Raw genomic sequence first — 18,489 nt, 5'->3', positions numbered from 1 at the left:
TCCATGGGCTGCTCACAAGCAGCCTTGGTGTGAAGCGTGGAAACCTTGGAGCCGTGCGCTGGATGTTTGGAAGATGAGGGAAGTGCCGAGATGTGTGGTATGAAACAGCTTTGTCACTGTGGTCAGGAGGATTTAGGTGGAGTTGCAGGCACTGGAGTGGAATTTTGCAAGCTTTCATTCTTCATTTTGAGAGGATAACAGGACAACAATGCCTGGCCTTTTCCATAGCTGGCTGTGGCTTTCTCCTTGCCCTTTGCCGTTTGATTATTGCTCTCGGTGTGCTTTTCCCTCTCAGAATGCTGCTGCTAAGCCCTTCAAAATTATTCAGTCTCTCAAGAAAAACAATCAGGTCTTAAGAGGCATTTTTTGTGGGGGTGTGGGGTGTGGGGAGAAACTCTGGAGTTTGTTTAAAGTAAGGGGATCTGAAGAAGATAAAGCAAAGCTATCAGCTATGCAGCACTACTGAGGCATTCCAGGAGGCCTGAAGAGCCACACGGCTCCATGAAGTGCTCCTTCCCATGCTGGCTGTTCCACTGAGAGATCTTTTGAAGGAGCAGAGTGGCACACACATGTATTAGACATTAAACTCTGCAAGGCACAGGACTGTGTTTGGATCTAACATTGTCTGAGGAAACCCCTGGCACCCTGATGGAGCAAGCAAATTCCTTAGGCAGGGAATGAAGCCTTTCCAAATGGACTTTGCTAGATCACAGAGTCCTAAAGGTTGGGGAGGACCTTTCAGGTCAATGAGCTCAACCATTATCATATCAACCATAATCATATCAACCATATCTTGATTGATGATCTGGAGGAGGGCATTGAGTCCATCAGCAGTAAATGTGCAGCTGACAGCAAGCTTGGGGCAGGAGTTGATCTGTTAGATGGAAGAAAGGCTCTGCAGAGAGACCTTGCCAGGCTGGACAGATGGGCTGAGTCCAACAGGATCACATTCAACAAGTCCAAGTGCCAGGTGCTGCACATTGGCCACAGCAACCCCAGGCAGTGCTACAGGCTGGGGGCAGAGTGGCTGAGAGCAGCCAGGCAGAGAGGGACCTGGGGGTACTGGTGGACAGCAGCTGAACATGAGCCTGCAGTGTGCCCAGGTGGCCAAGAAGGCCAATGGCATCCTGGCCTGCATCAGGAACAGTGTGGCCAGCAGGATCAGGGAGGTCATTCTGCCCTGTACTCAGCACTGGTTAGGCCACACCTTGAGTCCTGTGTCCAGTTCTGGGCCCCTCAGTTTAGGAAAGATGTTGAGCTGCTGGGAGGTGTCCAGAGAAGGGCAAGAAAGCTGGGGAGGGGTCTGGAGCACAGCCCTGTGAGGAGGGGCTGAGGGAGCTGGAGTTGCAAGGTTCTGCCCCTGGGCTGGAACAATCCTCACTATCAATACAGGCTGGGGGCAGAGGTGATAGAGAGCAGCCCTGAGGAAAAGGACTTGGGGGTGCTGATGGATGAGAAGCTGGACAGGAGCAGGCAGTGTGAGCTTGCAGCACAGAAGGCCAAGGGCAGCTTGGGCTGCATCCAAAGATGAATTGCCAGAGAGCCAGAGAGAGGATTCTGCCACTCTGCTCTGGGGGGACCTCACCTGCAGTGCTGTGTACAGGTCTGGAGGCTTCAATATAGGAAGGACCTGGAGCTGATGGAGAGGCTCCAGAGGAGGCCATGAGAGTGATCAGGGGGCTGGAGCAGCTCTGCTATTAGGCCAGGCTGAGGGAGCTGGAGGTGTTCAGCCTGGAGAAGAGAAGGCTCTGGGGAGACCTAAGAGCAGTCTGGCAGTACCTGAAGGGGGCTACAAGAAGGCTGCAGGGAGACTGTTTGCAAAGGTCTGCAGGGACAGGAGCAGGGGCAATGGTTTGAAGTGAGAGAAGAGGGAGGTTGTAGCCAGGCAGAGGTTGGTCTCTTCTCCCAGGCACCCAGTTCCAGAACAAGAGGACACAGTCTCAGGCTGTGCCAGGGGAGGTTCAGGTTGGATGTTAGGAAGAAGTTCTACACAGAGAGAGTGATTGCCCATTGGAATGGGCTGCCCGGGGAGGTGGTGGAGTCGCCGTCATTGAAGGTGTTCAGGAGGAGACTTGCTGGGGTGCTTGGTGCCATGGGTTAGCTGTTTGGGTGGGTTGGATTGGTTGATGGGTTGGACACGATGATCTTGAAGGTCTCTTCCAACCTGGTTTGGTTTATTCTAATAAAGTTTATTCTAATAAAGAGCAGATTGAGATTGGATATCAGGAAGAAGTTCATCACTATGAGGGGGGTGGAGCACTGGGGGGTTGCTCAGGGAGTTGGTTGAGGCTCCTTCCCTGGAGATATTCAAGGTGAGGCTGGACAGGGCTCTGGGCAATCTGATCTAGGTGGGGATGTCCCTGCTGTCTGCAGGGAGGTTGGACTGGATGAGTTTTGGACGTCCCTTCCAGCCTGGATCATTCTCTGACTCTAGCAGCATTGACAAGCCAAGTGCAGTGCCACAGTGTCCCAGGGCTCAGCCAGGCCTGTATTCCAGGGAAGGGGGAAGAGCAGCAGCAGCAGCAAAGCTTGAGCTGACAGAAAGCTTGATTTCTGAGTCAAACAAGAAAGAACCCCTTCAAAACCAGTTAGCCTGACCAGTGCAGATAGTTCACACCCCAGAGAAACCCCAAGGCAGGAGTGGTGCTTGTTAGGAGACAATGCAGATGCTTCTGTGAGGCAACCTGCTGCCTCAGAGCAAGCAATGTCATCCTCTTGCTCAGGGCATGCCATTGGTTTCTTACTCCAAAAGGTTTAGGGCACAGAAGGCATTTTGGATTAATGAGAGGCAGGGATGGTGGGAGAATAATTAGTGAAAGCTTTGCAAGAGGCATCCTTCATTTCAGTGTAACTGCAAAGTGATTGTCTGATCTGGCAGGGATGTCATCTGTGTGGATTGATAGCACACAGGTGATGGAGGAGAGACCTGCTCAGAAGTACAAGCACTGGTGCTGGCTGAGCTGGCCAGCTGAAGGCCCCATCATGCACCTCCTCCATGGAGCAGGACGTGCCAGCAGCCAGTGCTCATTTAAAAAGGCCACGCTGACCTCCTCAGAGCGGGTTTTGGGTGCCAGCTGAGAATTCCTTCTGCTCAGTTACATCAGAATCCCTCAGCCTCCTCCCCCTGGAAATGAGAAGCACAGCAGCAGCAGGCTGGGGACTTTGCTTTTGAGGATGGACTTTGCAACTTGTAAAAGAAACAACTGTCAGGAAGAGACAGGGGAAGGAAGAAACAGTGCCATGAAGGGCACTGAGGTGCTGGAGTGTGTCTAGAGAAGGGCAGCAGTGTGGGAAAAGGGTTGTGTCTGTTCTACAACACAACAAAGCTGGTGAAGGGTCTAGGCAGGAGCAGCTGAGAGAACTGGGCTTGTTTAGTCTGGGGAAAAGGTGGCTGAATCATTTAGGTTGGGAAAGATCTTTTATGATCTAATGCAACTATTAAATCAACACTGCCAAGTCTGCTGCTAAGACATGTCTGAGAGCACCACCTCTCCTTCTCTTTTAAATCATTCCAGGGATGGGGACTCCGCCACACACTGCCCTGGGCAGCCTGTTCCAGGGCTTGACAAACCTTTTGGGGAAGAAATGGTTCCTCATGTCCAATCTAAGCCTCCCCTGGTGCAATGTGAGGCTGTTTCCTCTTATCCTATCACTTGTTACTTAGGAGAGGAGACCAAGCCCCACCCGGTTCCAGCCTCTTTTCAGGGAGCTATAGAGGGTGAGAAGGTCTCAGCTTCCATTTCTCCAGACTAAACCACTCCAGCTCCCTCAGCTGCTCCTCACCAGCCCTGATCTCCAGACCCTTCACCAGCTTCATTGCCCTTCTCTGGACCTGCTCCAGCCCCTCAGTGCCCTTGGAATGAGTGGCCCAAATCTGAACACAGTGTTCCATGGATGTGCAGCTACACCAGAGGCAAGGAAAAGTGGCCAATCACTGGTCCTGCTGGCCACACCATGGCTGATCCAGGCTGGGGTGCTGATGGCCTTCTTGTCCACCTGGGCACACCCTGGCTCATCTTCAGGTGGCTATTGACCACCACCCCACAGATCTTCTTGGTAGTTTCCAGCCACTCTGTTCCATCCTGGAGTGTTCACGGGGCTGTTGTGACCCAAGCGCAGGACCCAGCACTTGGCCTTGTTGAGCCTAACAAAGAGAAGTGTTGGACCAGCCTGGGGCACTGGATGTTGTGACCTGCAGTCCAGTTTCTGTTGGAAAAAGATCCTCTGCTAGATGGCAGAGCTTTTTCAGGCATCCTGGCAGTGCTGTTTTGATCAAGGCAAAGTGTGGTTTGCCCGGAGTCTGGTCTGTAACTGGAGCTGCATCTGCTGCTCCTGGGAATGCCAAGCCTAGCATCTGATCTGGAATGCCAATGAGCCCCTATAAAGCTGTTAATGTCTGTGTGAGGTTTTTCAGTCCTCATTACCAACCTGATAGAAAGATAATTCCTCAGCTGCTGTTCCAACCTGTGGGATTTTACCCACTTAATTAATTTTCTTTCTTGTTAAGGAAGCTCTCTTCTCAAGCACGAGAAGCCGCCACGCTCGGCTTGCTTGGGAGGGACTCCTCTCATGGCTCTATCAAAGGTGTGGAGGCCCCAGGGGCTGTTTGCCTGTGGAGGGGAGCCAGGGCTGCAGAGTGGAGAGAAGTGGTTCTGCCCCTCCACACTGCTCTCGTGAGACCCCACCTAGAGTACTGTCCCAGCTTTGGAACCCCAAATGTAAAGAGATGAAACTACTGCAGTCAGGTGCTGCACTTTGGCCACAGCAACCCCAGGCAGTGCTACAGGCTGGGGGCAGAGTGGCTGAGAGCAGCCAGGCAGAGAGGGACCTGGGGGTGCTGGTTGACAGTAGGATGAACATGAGCCAGCAGTGTGCCCAGGTGGCCAAGATGACCAATGGCATCCTGGCCTGCATCAGGAACAGTGTGGCCAGCAGGAGCAGGGAGGTCATTCTGCCCCTGTACACTGCAGTGATTAGGCCACACCTTGAGTCCTGTGTCCAGTTCTGGGCTCCTCAGTTTAGGGAGGAGGTTGAGCTGCTGGCAGGTGTCCAGAGAAGGGCAAGAAAGCTGGGGAGGGGTCTGGAGCACAGCCCTGTGAGGAGAGGCTGAGGGAGCTGGGGTTGCTTAGCCTGGAGAAGAGGAGGCTCAGGGGAGACCTTCTTGCTCTCTCCAACTCCCTGAAGGGAGGTTGTAGCCAGGTGGGGGTTGGTCTCTTCTCCCAGGCACCCAGCCCCAGAACAAGAGGACACAGTCTCAAGCTGTGCCAGGAGAAGTTTAGGCTGGAGGTGAGGAGAAAGTTCTTCACCGAGAGAGTCATTACTCATTGGAATGTGCTGCCCAGGGAGGTGGTGGAGTCCCCATCCCTGGAGGTGTTCAGGAGGGGATTGGATGTGGCACTTGGTGCCATGGTCTAGTCATGAGGTCTGTGTTGACAGGTTGGACTCGATGATCCTCGAGGTCTCTTCCAACCTTGGTAATACTGTGACTGGAAGAAGCTGGACTTAGATTAGCCACTAGGAATAAATCCTTCCCTATGAGGGTGGTGAGGCACTGGAACAGGTTGCTCAGAGAAGTTATGGAGGCTCCAAGCCTGGCAGTGTTCAAAGCCAGGTTGGATGAAGCCTTGAGCAGCCTCGTCCAGCAGGAGGTGTCCCTGCCCATGGCAGGGGGCATGGAACTAGATGATCAATAAGGTCCTTTCCAACCCCAAACCAGTTTATGATCCTGTGTTTTCCTTCCCTGCTCCCTCCTTGCCCCACGACTCCACAGTGAAAGGGAAGCCTGTGGCATGACCAAAGGATAACAAAGTGCACTCTGAATGCCTGCTGAGTGAGAAATGCCAGCCTGCACCCCCCTCCCCTCCCCTCCCCTCCCCTCCCCACCCTCGCAGCAAGCTGTCTGTGCAAATAAACACGGCTATCAAACAACAAGCAGATGCCTCTTTCCCATGCACTGTTTCAGGCTGAGGTGGTCCCTCCTGGTGCTGCTCATCTCAGCATCTGTCAAGCTAGCAGCAGCCTCTTTGGGCTGTATTTAATGGCCAGAGGTTTGTGTTGTGGGTAGAGTGAAAGATAAGGAGGAACTGGCTCAGTTTGCAGCTGCTTGGGTGTTACTTGTGGTGCGGAAAACGTTCAGTGAGAAGGCTTTGTGCTCTTCCTGCTCTCCCTGTGGCAGCATCCCAGTGCAAACCCCTGTTCCTCATGCTTGATTAAGTGGCTTTGTACAAGCATGTGTGTGATTGTAGGAGCAGCCAAGGAGGAAGAAAAGAACCACACAGTTGTGTGCAAAGTATCCCACCCCTGAGGCCTCCAAGCAAACCTACACCAGAGTGGGGAGGAAGCTGTGATAAGAGCTGGGTTTAAAGTGTGCCAGGGGAGGTTGAGGCTGAATGTTAGGAAGAAGTTCTTCCCAGCAAGAGAGATTGGCCATTGGGATGTGCTGCCCAGGGAGGTGGTGGAGTCACCATCCCTGGAGGTGTTTAGGAAGAGCCTGGATGGGGTGCTTGGTGCCATGGTTGAGTTGATTAGATGGTGTGGGGTGCTAGTTTGGACTTGAAGATCTCAAAGGTCTTTTCCAACCTGGTTAATTCTATTCTATTCTATTCTATTCTATTCTATTCTATTCTATTCTATTCTATTCTATTCTATTCTATTCTAGGGGGAAAAGCCTAATTCTAGCAGAGCTACCTCCTGTACATTATCATAGGATCATTTTGGTTGGAAGAGACCTCTAAGATCATGGAGTCCAACTGTCAAACCAACACTACCATGGCCATGAAGCCATGTCCCTAAGTGCCATGGCCACACATTTCCCAAACACCTCCAAGGACAGTGACTCCACCACCTCCCTGGGCAGCCTGTTACAATGTCTGTACCCCTTAAATCGTCTGTACCCCTTAAATCAACCCAAACCCAGCAGCCACAGAGCCCAAAGCCCTAAGGTTGTATCTTAGTGCAGCTCTGTGGAAGTGGCACCCAGAGCTGCTGGGCAGGAGCGGAGCAGGATCTGGTCTCTGTGAGCAGCCAGCAGTGGAGACCAAGGGCAGGAGAAATTCCACATTAAGCTTCTGTTTGTTTTTGTTTTCCTCTTACATTTTTAAGCCCAGATGTCCATAATCCACTGGCTCTCCTCCTGTCTGAAAAAGTCATTAAAGGGATTTAGGATGCCAAGGTGCTGCTGTCCCTCTGCACCAGCCTCAGAGGAGGTGCCTGGGTTTTGTTGTCCGTATTCACCTTTCCCTCATGCTGCTGCTTTTGCTGCAGCCAGGTACAAAGAAATCACATTAAAATCCCCAAATCAAACTGTTTGTGCAGGCAGCAGGTTTTGAAGGCTCTGTCAGGCTCTGCTGAGGTCTGCTGAGAAGAGAGAAGGCTGAGAGGGGATCTTATTAATGTCTATAAATATCTGAGGGGTGGGTGTCAAGATGAAGGTGCCAGGCTCCCTTCAGTGGTGCACAGTGAGAGGTCAAGGAAGAATGAGTACAAGCTGGAACACAGGAGGTTCCACCTCAACAGGAGAGGAACTTCTTTGGTGTGAGAGTGCTGGGGCCCTGGAGCAGGCTGCCCAGAGAGGCTGTGGAGTCTCTGTCTCTGGAGACTTTCAAAGCCCACTTAGGTGCATTCCTATGTGGCCTGCCACAGGTGATTCTGCTTTGGCTGTGGGGTTGGACTTGATCTCCAGAGGTCCCTTCCAACCCCTAGCATTCTGTGATTCTATGATTTCCACTGCTAGAAACACTCTCAATTGGATTAGATGGAGACAAAGAGGAGGTGAAGGGAGAAGCATGATCCTCACTGGCCAGGAGGAGTTACACGACCTTAGATACCTTCTGTTTCTCCATGTTCCTGGGCTAGAGATGATTGCAATCTCTCAGCTGAGCAAGGCCATGCAGAAGACAAAAGAGAGTGTTAGTGCCCCTGAATGCATTAGTGCTTTCTGCCTCTGATCACAGCCATACCTCAGCTGGAATAGTAATGGGAATGGATAGGCTTTGCCTACATGGAGAGCACTGCTCTTCCATAATGGGAAGGGAAAATTGTTGCTCAAAGTGCCCCTGAAGCAAATCTGTGGTGGCTCCCAGCACACCTGCCTGTGACACTCTCCATCCTTACAGAACACTTTACAGACCTGAATAAATTGATCTTTTATTTCCCCTCGTGATCTGCAAAGGCTGGAGTTCCACAGGACCACAAAGGATGTTAGGGGTTGGAAGAGACCTCAGGAGATCAGGGAGTCCAACCCCCTGCCAGAGCAGGACCATGGACTCAAGCACAGGAACACATCCAGATGGGGCTGAGAAGGCTCCAGAGAAGGAGACTCCACAACCTCTCTGGGCAGCCTGCTCCAGGCCTCTGTGACCCTCACAGTGAGAAGTTCCTCCTCATGCTGAGCTGGAACCTCCTGTGCTGGAGTTTATAACCATTGCCCCTTGTCCTGTCCCAGGGTGCAAGTGAGCAGAGCCTGTCCCCGTCCGTCCCCCCCCCCCTTGACTCCCAGCCCTCAGATATTGATAGACATTGATTAAATCCCCTTTCAGTCCTCCCAGCCAATCTGAAAGGTCTAGAACCAGGCTCAGAAGGTTCCTGTTAGGCAGCAGACACTTTGTCCTGTGCAGGACTATGTGGCTTAGGCATTTTCCGGTTGGTACCTCTCAAAGACTTCCCCTTCCCTATCCCAGCAAGCAGGATGTGGGCAATGTGTGGGTGTTGGCAGTGCCACCTCTCTGGAGGGCAGCTGCTGACAGAAGGCTGACACCTGACACGTGGCAGGAATTCCTGCTCAGGTGCTCTGCTGTGACCTCAGCACTTCCCAGCTGGCTTGTAGTGGCTTTGTCACCTACTGGCTCAGCAAACTGTTCAGCTCCATAGGGATGCCTTCTTCTAAGAGTGTCACAGAGGAGGGGAGCTTGAGGTGTTTGGCTGCAGACCCTTCTGGGTGTCTTACAGGGCTGATTGGTGGAGTTGCTGTGTAAGGAGTTGGACTGGAGCATCTCTGTGAGGAGAGCCCTGGGGCTGTTGAGCCTGGAGAAGAGCAGCTCCAGAGGGGATCTGAGCAATGCTCAGCAAGAGCTAAAGGTGACAGAGGGCAAGGGGATGGGGCCAGGCTCTTGTCAGTGGTGCACAGTGAGAGGACAAGGGGCAGCAGGCACAAGCTGGAACCCAGGAGGTTCCATCTGAACATGAGGAGGAGCTTCTTTGGTGTGAGGGTGCTGGAGGCCTGGAGCAGGCTGCCCAGAGAGGTTGTGGAGTGTCTTCCAGAGAGACTCCAACCCCACCTGGCCATTGTGATCCTGGGCAAACTGCTGTGGGTGCCCTGCTTCAACAGATGGGTTGGACTAGATGATCACAGAATCACCAAGGTTCGAAGAGACTTCAAAGATTATCAAGTCCAACCTGTCACCACAGATCTCATGATCTCCAAAGGTCTCTTCCAGCTTCCACCATGCTGGAAAGGACCTTCTCTCCCAGCTTTTCGTCCTCATCCTGGAGGAGTTCCTAAGTGCTGTGATGCAGAGGGGGACTCTGGAGTTCCCTGGTGCTGCATGTGGACAGGTGGCATGCTGGAGGGGCTGGTCAGGGCAGCAAGATGGGCAGGGGAGAGGGGAACTAACACTGTGAAATGGATTTGTGTGGCGCCAGCTTCATATCTGGATAGGAGCTGTCAGGGGGAATGAGATCCAGGCTCGGCGCTGTTCTCCAGAGTGAAGCTGTTACAGAGTGATTGTGCTCTTAGGTGTCAACTCCACCTCTCTGCCCTGGGTCTGGCTGGCTTCTGCAAGGAGAGAACAGACAACATCTGGCATGATCCCCCCTCCTTTCCCACTGGCTTTTCCTGCTTTCTTCCAGGCTCCACTTCACCTCCCTTCACTCATTTATTGTTTTCACCACCTGAGCATCCCCCACTGGATCCTCCTCCACCCAGCCCTGTTGGCACCTACATGCCTCATCTTACCTGCCTCTCATCTCCATCACCTTGCCCAGTTTTTCATCCTCAGTCTTTTCTTGCTCCCTCCATTCAGCACCCAGCTGTGCTCCAACATCTCTCCAGCAAGTCACTGTGTGTACTTTTTGCACAGAGCACGGGAAGGGACATGTGTGTGTCTTTAGAAGGGACATCTGTGTGTCTTTAACTGCCTTTAGTTTTTCATGCACTGCTCCATCTTCTGCTCTGGGACTTGGCTTTGAGGGAGCCACAGCATCTCTTCTTGTTGTTCCTGTCCTCTCCTGTCTCCTTGGTGACTCTGCCCAGCTGCACAGGGAGGGAGAGGTGTGCAACAACTCTGCTGCTCTTTCTTTATTCTGCTGGGAATACTCCTGTCCTCCTCCTGCCTTGTGGTCAAAGCCCTTCCCTGGACAGGCTAAATGGACTGGAAAGTAAGGAGCAAAATTTTGCCTTCAGTTCAGGCCTTCCCAAGGTCACCAGGGTCCCTGCCAGATGCTTCCTCTCTTCCTCTTCAGGTGTGCAAGAAAGACTTGATCTTCCTGAGAGGGAAGGAGTAACTCAAGGTCATAGAATCCATAGCATGGTTTGAGTTGGAAGGGACCTTAAACATCATCTAGTTCTAACCTCCCTGCAATGAGCAGGGACAGAGAATCACAGAATCAATAGGGTTGGAAAAGACCTCAGAGATCATCAAGCCCAACCTGTCACCCAACACCTCCTGACAACTAAACCGTGGCTCCAAGTGCCACATCCAATCCCCTCCCTGGGCAGCACATCCCAATGGCCAATCTCTCTTGCTGGGAAGAACTTTCTCCTCACCTCCAGCCTAAACCTCCCCTGGCACAGCTTGAGACTGTGTCCACTTGTTCTGGTGCTGGGTGCCTGGAGAAGAGACCAACCCACACCTGGCTACAAGCTCCCTTCATGGAGTTGGAGAGAGCAATGAGGTCTCCCCTGAGCCTCCTCTTCTCCAGGCTAAGCAAGCCCAGCTCCCTCAGCCTCTCCTCACAGGGCTGTGCTCCAGACCCCTCCCCAGCTTTCTTGCCCTTCTCTGGACACCTTCCAGCAGCTCAACATCTTTCCTAACCTGAGGAGCCCAGAACTGGACACAGGACTCAAGGTGTGGCCTAACCAGTGCAGTGTCCAGGGGCAGAATGACCTCCCTGCTCCTGCTGGCCACACTGTTCCTGATGCAGGCCAGGATGCCATTGGCCTTCTTGGCCACCTGGGCACACTGCTGGCTCGTGTTCAGCCTGCTGTCAATCAGTCCCCCCAGGTCCCTCTCTGCCTGGCTGCTCTCAGCCACTCTGACCCCAGCCTGTAGCACTGCCTGGGGTTGTTGTGGCCAATGTGCAGCACCTGGCACTTGGATGTGTTCAATCTCCTGCCCTTGGCCTCTGCCCATCTGTCCAGCCTGGCAAGGTCCCTCTGCAGATCTCTCCTGCCCTCTAACAGATCAACTCCTGCTCATCTGGATCAACTGGATGAGGTTACTCAAAGCCCCATCCAGCCTGGCCTTCAACACTTCCAGGTCATAGTCTTCTCCTCAGGCCCACTATGGAGGAATGTGTCTTATGTATTTTCCCCTTCTGTTTCCAACAGGTTGACCACCCTGGAGCCCAGCAGTAGGAACCTGAAGCAGAGCTCCTGGCTGATGCATGTCTGGTACAACCCAACTTCTTGAGAAGAACAAGAACTTCTCTGGAGCCCTATCCCCTCAAAACAAGACACAGGTAAGGCAGGCATCACTTGGCTGCTGCCGAGGTCTGGGAGTGCTGCAGTGGGCTGAGCAGAGGAATTCTTGCTCTCAGTTGGCTCATGGTGGAGTGGGGTCTTTGCTGGCACCTGCCACCTCTGTAGAGCTGAAACCCTCCTTTGCATTTACAGCATGGGAAATGTTGTTTCAGCCCAAATGTGCTTTGGGAGGAGCAAGATTGCTCCTATGGTTGAGATAAATATAGGCTAAAAGTGTGGGAGGAGTGTGCTGGGGAAAAAAGGGGGATTAATAAAGCACTGCTTGGCCCTCTTGTCCCAGGAGAATTTCATCTTCAGCTTCACCTTCATTTAAAACAGAAAAGCCTTTTAAGCAAAGCAATAAAGGAGCCTTATGCTGGGGGTAAGGGGTTAAGTAAGAGGTGGAGATAATCCTTTGGTTTCCAGCTGGGCAAGATGTTTCAGGTCACCCAGAAGGGAAGAAAACAAGCAGAAGAGCCTTGCAGCTCTCCTCGCTGTGACTCCTGGAAACCAGATCTAGAAGAGATGAGGCCCTTGGCTCCAAACCCTTAATCCCCTGCTCCTATGTTCCCAGCAGCATCTACCAGCCCTGGTTTAAATGATGGGATTTCCCCTTGTCCCCTTGGGATAGTCTTGCACAGCCTAATAGAATTAATTTACTTACTCCTCTTTCAACCCCTGACCACTGCAGATGCAATTAGTCGTAGGCAAAGGGAGGGGGATTCTGTTTCCTGGGCTGTATTAGGAAGGCTTAGGGCTGCACTGTGTTAAACCAGACATCAGTTGAAAGTGCTTATGTAGGAGTGTGGCTTATCTGCCCCTGCTCATTACAGCCCCATAAACAACCTCTCTGAGCTACAGAGTTCTCAGACTCACAGGAGCTTTTTTTTCCTGCTGTCCTACTTCAGGATCTGATAAGGCACAGACTGATGGATTTGGGTGCCTAGGAGGAAAGATAGCATGACTGGAAAGCAGGGGGAAATGCAAAGTCATATGTGCTGGGCTAGACTTGGGCACTTTGCTTCTCTGTTCTGCAGCATTCTCTGGCCTCATTTTTTACTTCTCTCTTGGGTAATTCAGTAGGAACTGTGTGAAGTGTAAGGAACAGATGAGGAGAGGCTGAGGGAGCTGGGATTGTTTAGCCTGGAGAAGAGGAGGCTCAGGGGAGACCTCATTGCTCTCTACAACTATCTGAAAGGTGGTTGCAGCCAGGAAGGGGTTGGTCTCTTCTCTCTAGCAACCAGCACCAGAACAAGGGGACACAGTCTCAAGGTGCACCAGGGGAAGTTTAGGCTCAAGGTGAGGAGAAAGTTCTTCACTGAGAGAGTCATTAGTCATTGGAATGTTCTGCCCAGGGAGGTGGTGGAGTGACCACCCCTGGAGGTGTTCAAGAGAGGTTTGGACGTGGCACTTGGTGCCATGGTCTAGTCATGAGGTCTGTGGTGACAGGTTGGACTAGATGATCTTTGAGGTCTTTTCCAACCTTGGTGATACTGTGAGACTGTGACCTTGTAGCCAAGAGGGGCAATGGGATCCTGGGGTGCATCGAGAAAAGTGTCTCCAGCAGGTTTAGGGAGGTTCTGCTCCCCCTCTGCTCTGCCCTGCTGAGACCACAGCTGCAATCCTGTGTCCAGTTCTGGGCTCCCCAGTTCCAGAGAGACAGAGACCTGCTGGAGAGAGTCCAACAGAGAGCCACAAGGATGCTTAGGGGACTTGAGCATCTCCCCTATGGAGAGAGTCTGAGAGCCCTGGGGCTGTTTAGTCTGGAGAAGAGAAGGCTGAGAGCGATCTGATCAATGTCTATCAATAACTGAGGGCTGGGGGTCAGGGTGAAGGGGCCAGGCTCTGTTTGGTGGTGCCCAGTGACAGGACAAGGAACAGCAGGGTACAGGCTGGAACCCAGGAAGTTCCACCTCAACATGAGGAGACACTTCTGTGAGGTGAGGGTGCTGGAGCCCTGGAGCAGGCTGCCCAGAGGGGTTGTGGAGTCTCCTTCTCTGGAGACTATTAAGACCCATCTGGATGTGCTCCTGAGTGACCTGTTCTCGGTGATCTTGCTTTGGCAGGGGGTTTGGACTCATTCTCCAGAGTCTCTTCCCACCCCTAGCATTCTGTAGTTCTGTGAACTGGCTTTTTGCTGTGTGTGGTGCTGCTGGAGGTGCCACTGCACCTTTCCATCTACAAATCAGCCTTGTCTTAGGTGAGTGCTCTGAGCTGCTGCTGATCTTGACTGCAAGGCTCCAGTCAAACAAGCAGACGAATGCAAAATCAAATCAAGTGGAGCTGGAAAATCAGAGCTGGTCTTGCTTAGTCTGCCTTCACTTGGCACACAGTGGAGCTTCTTTCTGTGACATTTCACCTGGTTTGCTCCTCAGACTTGGGAAAGAGCTGGGCACTCTTGTGTCCTCTGCTATCAGTAACTGGGACAGTCTTCAGTGGTGCTCCCTGTGGTTGCTGCCTCCCTGTTGATTCTGCCTATACAAATCTGCTCAGCAGCTGATAGCACTGCAGCCTTCTTAAAAGCAGACAAAAAAGCTGTTCCCTATTAGAAACAGCAGGAAGGAATCTGGGGGTTGGTTTACCACAAGCTTGCCATGATATGCATGATATGCCATGAGATTGAACATATCTAAGTGCCAGGTTCTACACATTGGCCACAACAACCCCAGGCAGTGCCACAGGCTGGGGTCAGCCTGGGGAGAAGCCAGGAAGGAAGGGACCTGGGGGGACTGGTTGACAGCAGGCTGAACATGAGCCAGCAGTGTGCCCAGGTGGCCAAGAAGGCCAAGGGCATCCTGGCCTGCATCAGGAACAGTGTGGCCAGCAGGAGCAGGGAGGTCATCCTGCCCTGTGCTCAGCACTGCTTAGGCCACACCTTGAGTCCTGTGTCCAGTTCTGGGCTCCTCAGGTTAGGAAAGAGGTTGAGCTGCTGGAAGGTGTCCAGAGAAGGGCAAGAAAGCTGGGGAGGGGTCTGGAGCACAGCCCTGTGAGGAGAGGCTGAGGGAGCTGGGATTGCTTAGCCTGGAGAAGAGGAGTCTCAGGGGAGACCTTGCTCTCTCCAACTCCCTGAAAGGAGGTTGTAGCCAGGTGGGGACTGGTCTCTTCTCCCAGGCAGGCAGCACCAGAACAAGAGGACACAGTCTCAAGCTGTGCCAGGGGAGGTTTAGGCTGGAGGTGAGGAGAAAGTTCTTCCCAGCAAGAGAGATTGGCCCCGGGGATGTGCTGCCCAGGGAGGTGGTGGGGTTGAAGTCCCTGGAAGTGTTTAGGAAGAGAATGAATGAGGCACTTGGTGCCATGGTCTGGTTGATTAGATGGGCTTGGGTGATCAGTTGAACTTGAAGATCTCTGAGGTCTCTTCCAACCTGGTTGATTCTGTGATTCTGTCATCTCTCTGCAAAAGGAGTCTCCAAGGCAGCCTTCCTGTATGAGAAATGATGAAATACAACCATGAAAGCCTCCTGGGCTTTACCAAGTTCATAGAATCATAGGTTGGAGTTGGAAGGGACCTTTAAAGGTCACCCAGTCCAACCCTCCTGCAGTCAGCAGGGACACCTTCCACTAGATCAAGTAGCTCAGAGCCCAGTCTAGCCTGCCCTGGAATGTTTTCTAGGGCTGGGCATGCTTGAGTGTGCAGCAGCAGGGCAGGGGAATGCCCTCACCTGGCTTTTCCTCCACCAGAAATGATTTGGTGCCTCCCAGCTGCTGTCCCTTGCAGTATCAAGAGGAGCTATCACTCACAGCAAGTGATGTGGAACGTTGTGGTGCCCCATGTGCTCACTTCTCCAGTCACCAATGAAGCAGCTAACCCCTTGTGACAGGTACATGGCTGTCACTGGATGCCTGAGTTAGCAGCAGGCAGGTACATGGGACACTCCTCAGCCAGCAGCTATTGGTTCTAGCTCTGCAAAACTCCAGGCCTCAGCTTCTGGTCACAGTCTGTAGCCATCCTCATGACTGTCCTGGCCACCTGTGCTCTGCTCTGTCCTTTGGACATTTCTGGGTAAAATGAAGGCTGAGCATCAGGCTGGGCCTGCATCCAGGGGCAGGCAGAGCATGCGTGGCCAGCACTGTTTCACACTTGCTCCAAAGGTGGCCAGCAGCCACGTCTGGGCTTCTGGAGCTGAGGAAAGCACTTACAGAATTGCAGCATGGTGAGGGTTGGAAGAGACCTCTGTCCAACCCCCTGCCCAAGCAGGGCACCCACAGCAGCTTGCCCAGGGGCATGATGGCCAGGGGGTGTTGGAATCTCTCCAGACAAGAGACTCCACAGCCTCTCTGGGCAGCCTGCCCCAGGGCTCCAGCACCCTCACACCAAAGAGGTTTCTGCTCATATTCTGATGGAACCTCCTGGAGTTTACTTTGTGCTCACTGCCCCTTGTGCTGTCACTGGGCACCACTGACAAGAGCCTGGCCCCAGCCTCTTGCCCCCCATCCCTTTACCTCTTGCTGAGCACTGACCAGATGCCCCTTTGGGGCTACTCTCCTCCAGGCTCAGCAGCCCCCGGGCTCTCAACCTTTCCTCCTCACAGAGCTGCTCCAGGCCCCTCAGCATCTCTGTAGCCTCTGCTGGGCTCTCTCCAGCAGTTTCATCTCTCTTGAAGTGGGGAGCCCAGAACTGCCCCCTGTCCTTCAGTTGTGTCATTCTGCCTTGTACTCAGCACTGGTTAGGCCACACCTTGAGTCCTGTGTCCAGTTCTGGGCCCCTCAGTTTAGGAAAGATATTGAGACACTGGAAGGTGTCAAGAGAAGGGCAAGAAAGCTGGGGAGGGGTCTGGAGCACAGCCCTGTGAGGAGAGGCTGAGGGAGCTGGGGTTGCTTAGCCTGGAGAAGAGGAGGCTCAGGGGAGACCTTCTTGCTGTGTACAATTCCCTGAAGGGAGGTTGTAGCCAGGTGGGGGTTGGTCTCTTCTCCCAGGCACCCAGAACCAGAACAAGAGGACACAGTCTCAAGCTGTGCCAGGGGATGTTCAGGCTGGAGGGGAGGAGAAAGTTCCTCCCAGTAAGAGAGATTGGCCATTGGGATGTGCTGCCCAGGGAGGTGGTGGAGTGACCATCCCTGGAGGTGTTTAGGAAGAGTCTGGCTGAGGCACTTGGTGCCATGGTTGAGTTGATTAGATGGTGTTGGGTGATAGGTTGGCCTTGATCTCAAAGGTCTTTTCCAACCTGGTTAATTCTATTCTATTCTATTCTATTCTATTCTATTCTATTCTATTCTATTCTATTCTATTCTATTCTATTCTATTCTACTCTACTCTACTCTACTCTACTCTACTCTATCCTATCCTATCCTATCCTATCCTATCCTATCCTATCCTATCCTATCCTATCCTATCCTATCCTATTCTTTTACTCCTCACCAGAGTGGCTGGGGAGATGAACCTCTCTGACTGCCTGCCACACTCTTCCTGACACCCCCATTGTATGCTGAGGTAGACTTTGTCTCTGCCCTCTCAGCCCAGTCCCTTTATAACCTTTCTGGCTGCAAAGCACATCCAAGAGTGCGTTGCAAGGAGGCTAAAAATACTACCCTCCATTTGAGCTCTCCCACAAGTATTCAGCTGACAAGACGGAATCAGTTTGGCCTTTTATTTCTTTCCCCATGCTTCAGTGTCAGCTCTCAGAATGGAGCTGTAACTTTATCACGAGTTACTGGCCTCTTAGCCAAGTTGGATCACGTTGCTGGAAAGCTGAGTCACTTGCCAGAGCTGCCTTTGACTTTTCCACCTCCCTCTCCATCTCCTAGTTTTGTGTTATCTGGTAGCAGCACTAAAGGCCAAACTGACTGAGCTGATTGGAACCAGGAGCTGCCAGTCTACTATTTCACCTCCTACTGCCAGAAGCTACTGTTCAGTATAAAGACTGACAGGAATGCAGTTTATGGTCATCTGAAACACCCAAAGATCAGGACAGCAAAGCTCTGGTTCTGCTGGTGACTTGGGGTCGCCACACTGTGAGTAAAGTTGTGGGTGTACAGCAAGTCTTCATCTCACAGGATGTTAGGGGTTGGAAGGGACCTCTGGAGATCAGGGATTCCAACCCCCTGCCAGAGCAGGAGCATGGAATCCAGCACAGGTCACACAGGAACACATCCAGACAGGGCTGGGAAGGCTCCAGAGAAGGAGACTCCACAGCCTCTCTGGGCAGCCTGCTCCAGGGCTCTGGGACCCTCACAGGGCAGAAGTTCCTCCTCATGTTGAGCTGGAACCTCCTGTGCTGCAGTTTCTATCCATTGCCCCTTGTCCTATCCCAGGGTGCAGCTGAGCAGAGCCTGTCCCCTGACTCCTGACCCACAGCCCTCAGCAATGGGAATGGATAGGCTTTGCCTACATGGACAGCACTGCTCTTCCATAATGGGAAGGGAAAATTGTTGCTCAAAGTGCCCCTGAAGCAAATCTGTGGTGGCTCCCAGCACACCTGCCTGTGACACTCTCCATCCTTACAGAACACTTTACAGACCTGAATAAATTGATCTTTTATTTCCCCTCGTGATCTGCAAAGGCTGGAGTTCCACAGGACCACAAAGGATGTTAGGGGTTGGAAGAGACCTCAGGAGATCAGGGAGTCCAACCCCCTGCCAGAGCAGGACCATGGAATCAAGCACAGAAACACATCCAGACAGGGCTGGGAAGGCTCCAGAGAAGGAGACTCCACAACCTCTCTGGGCAGCCTGCTCCAGGGCTCTGGGAGCCTCACAGGGAAGAAGTTCCTCCTCATGCTGAGCTGGAACCTCCTGTGCTGCAGTTTCTATCCATTGCCCCTTGTCCTGTCCCGGGGTGCAGCTGAGCAGAGCCTGTCCCCTGACCCCCAGCCCTC

General features: G+C 52.7%; 1 protein-coding gene across 7 annotated transcripts in view; it reads left to right on the top strand.

The window, feature by feature from the left end:
• Positions 1–18,489, top strand: part of TSPAN18 (tetraspanin 18) — a 177,315-nt gene that overhangs the window by 89,910 nt on the left and 68,916 nt on the right. For 5 of the 7 annotated variants that reach the window (XM_068169956.1, XM_068169958.1, XM_068169957.1 and 2 more), the window contains one exon: positions 11,546–11,676. In XM_068169956.1, the coding sequence (XP_068026057.1) occupies positions 11,602–11,676 (75 nt within the window). In that variant the 5' untranslated portion in view covers positions 11,546–11,601. Of the gene's footprint in view, positions 1–11,545; positions 11,677–18,489 lie in introns of those variants that run through there. The other 2 variants (XM_068169962.1, XM_068169963.1) reach the window with 2 other exon arrangements.

This window comes from Melanerpes formicivorus, unplaced genomic scaffold (assembly GCF_026170545.1).
Source record: "Melanerpes formicivorus ecotype bairdi unplaced genomic scaffold, bMelFor1.0.p_v2 SCAF_251, whole genome shotgun sequence".
In the NCBI taxonomy this organism is placed as follows: domain Eukaryota; kingdom Metazoa; phylum Chordata; class Aves; order Piciformes; family Picidae; genus Melanerpes; species Melanerpes formicivorus.
The sequence above is the reverse complement of the archived record's forward strand: the minus strand, read 5'-3'. Positions and strand labels throughout refer to the sequence as shown.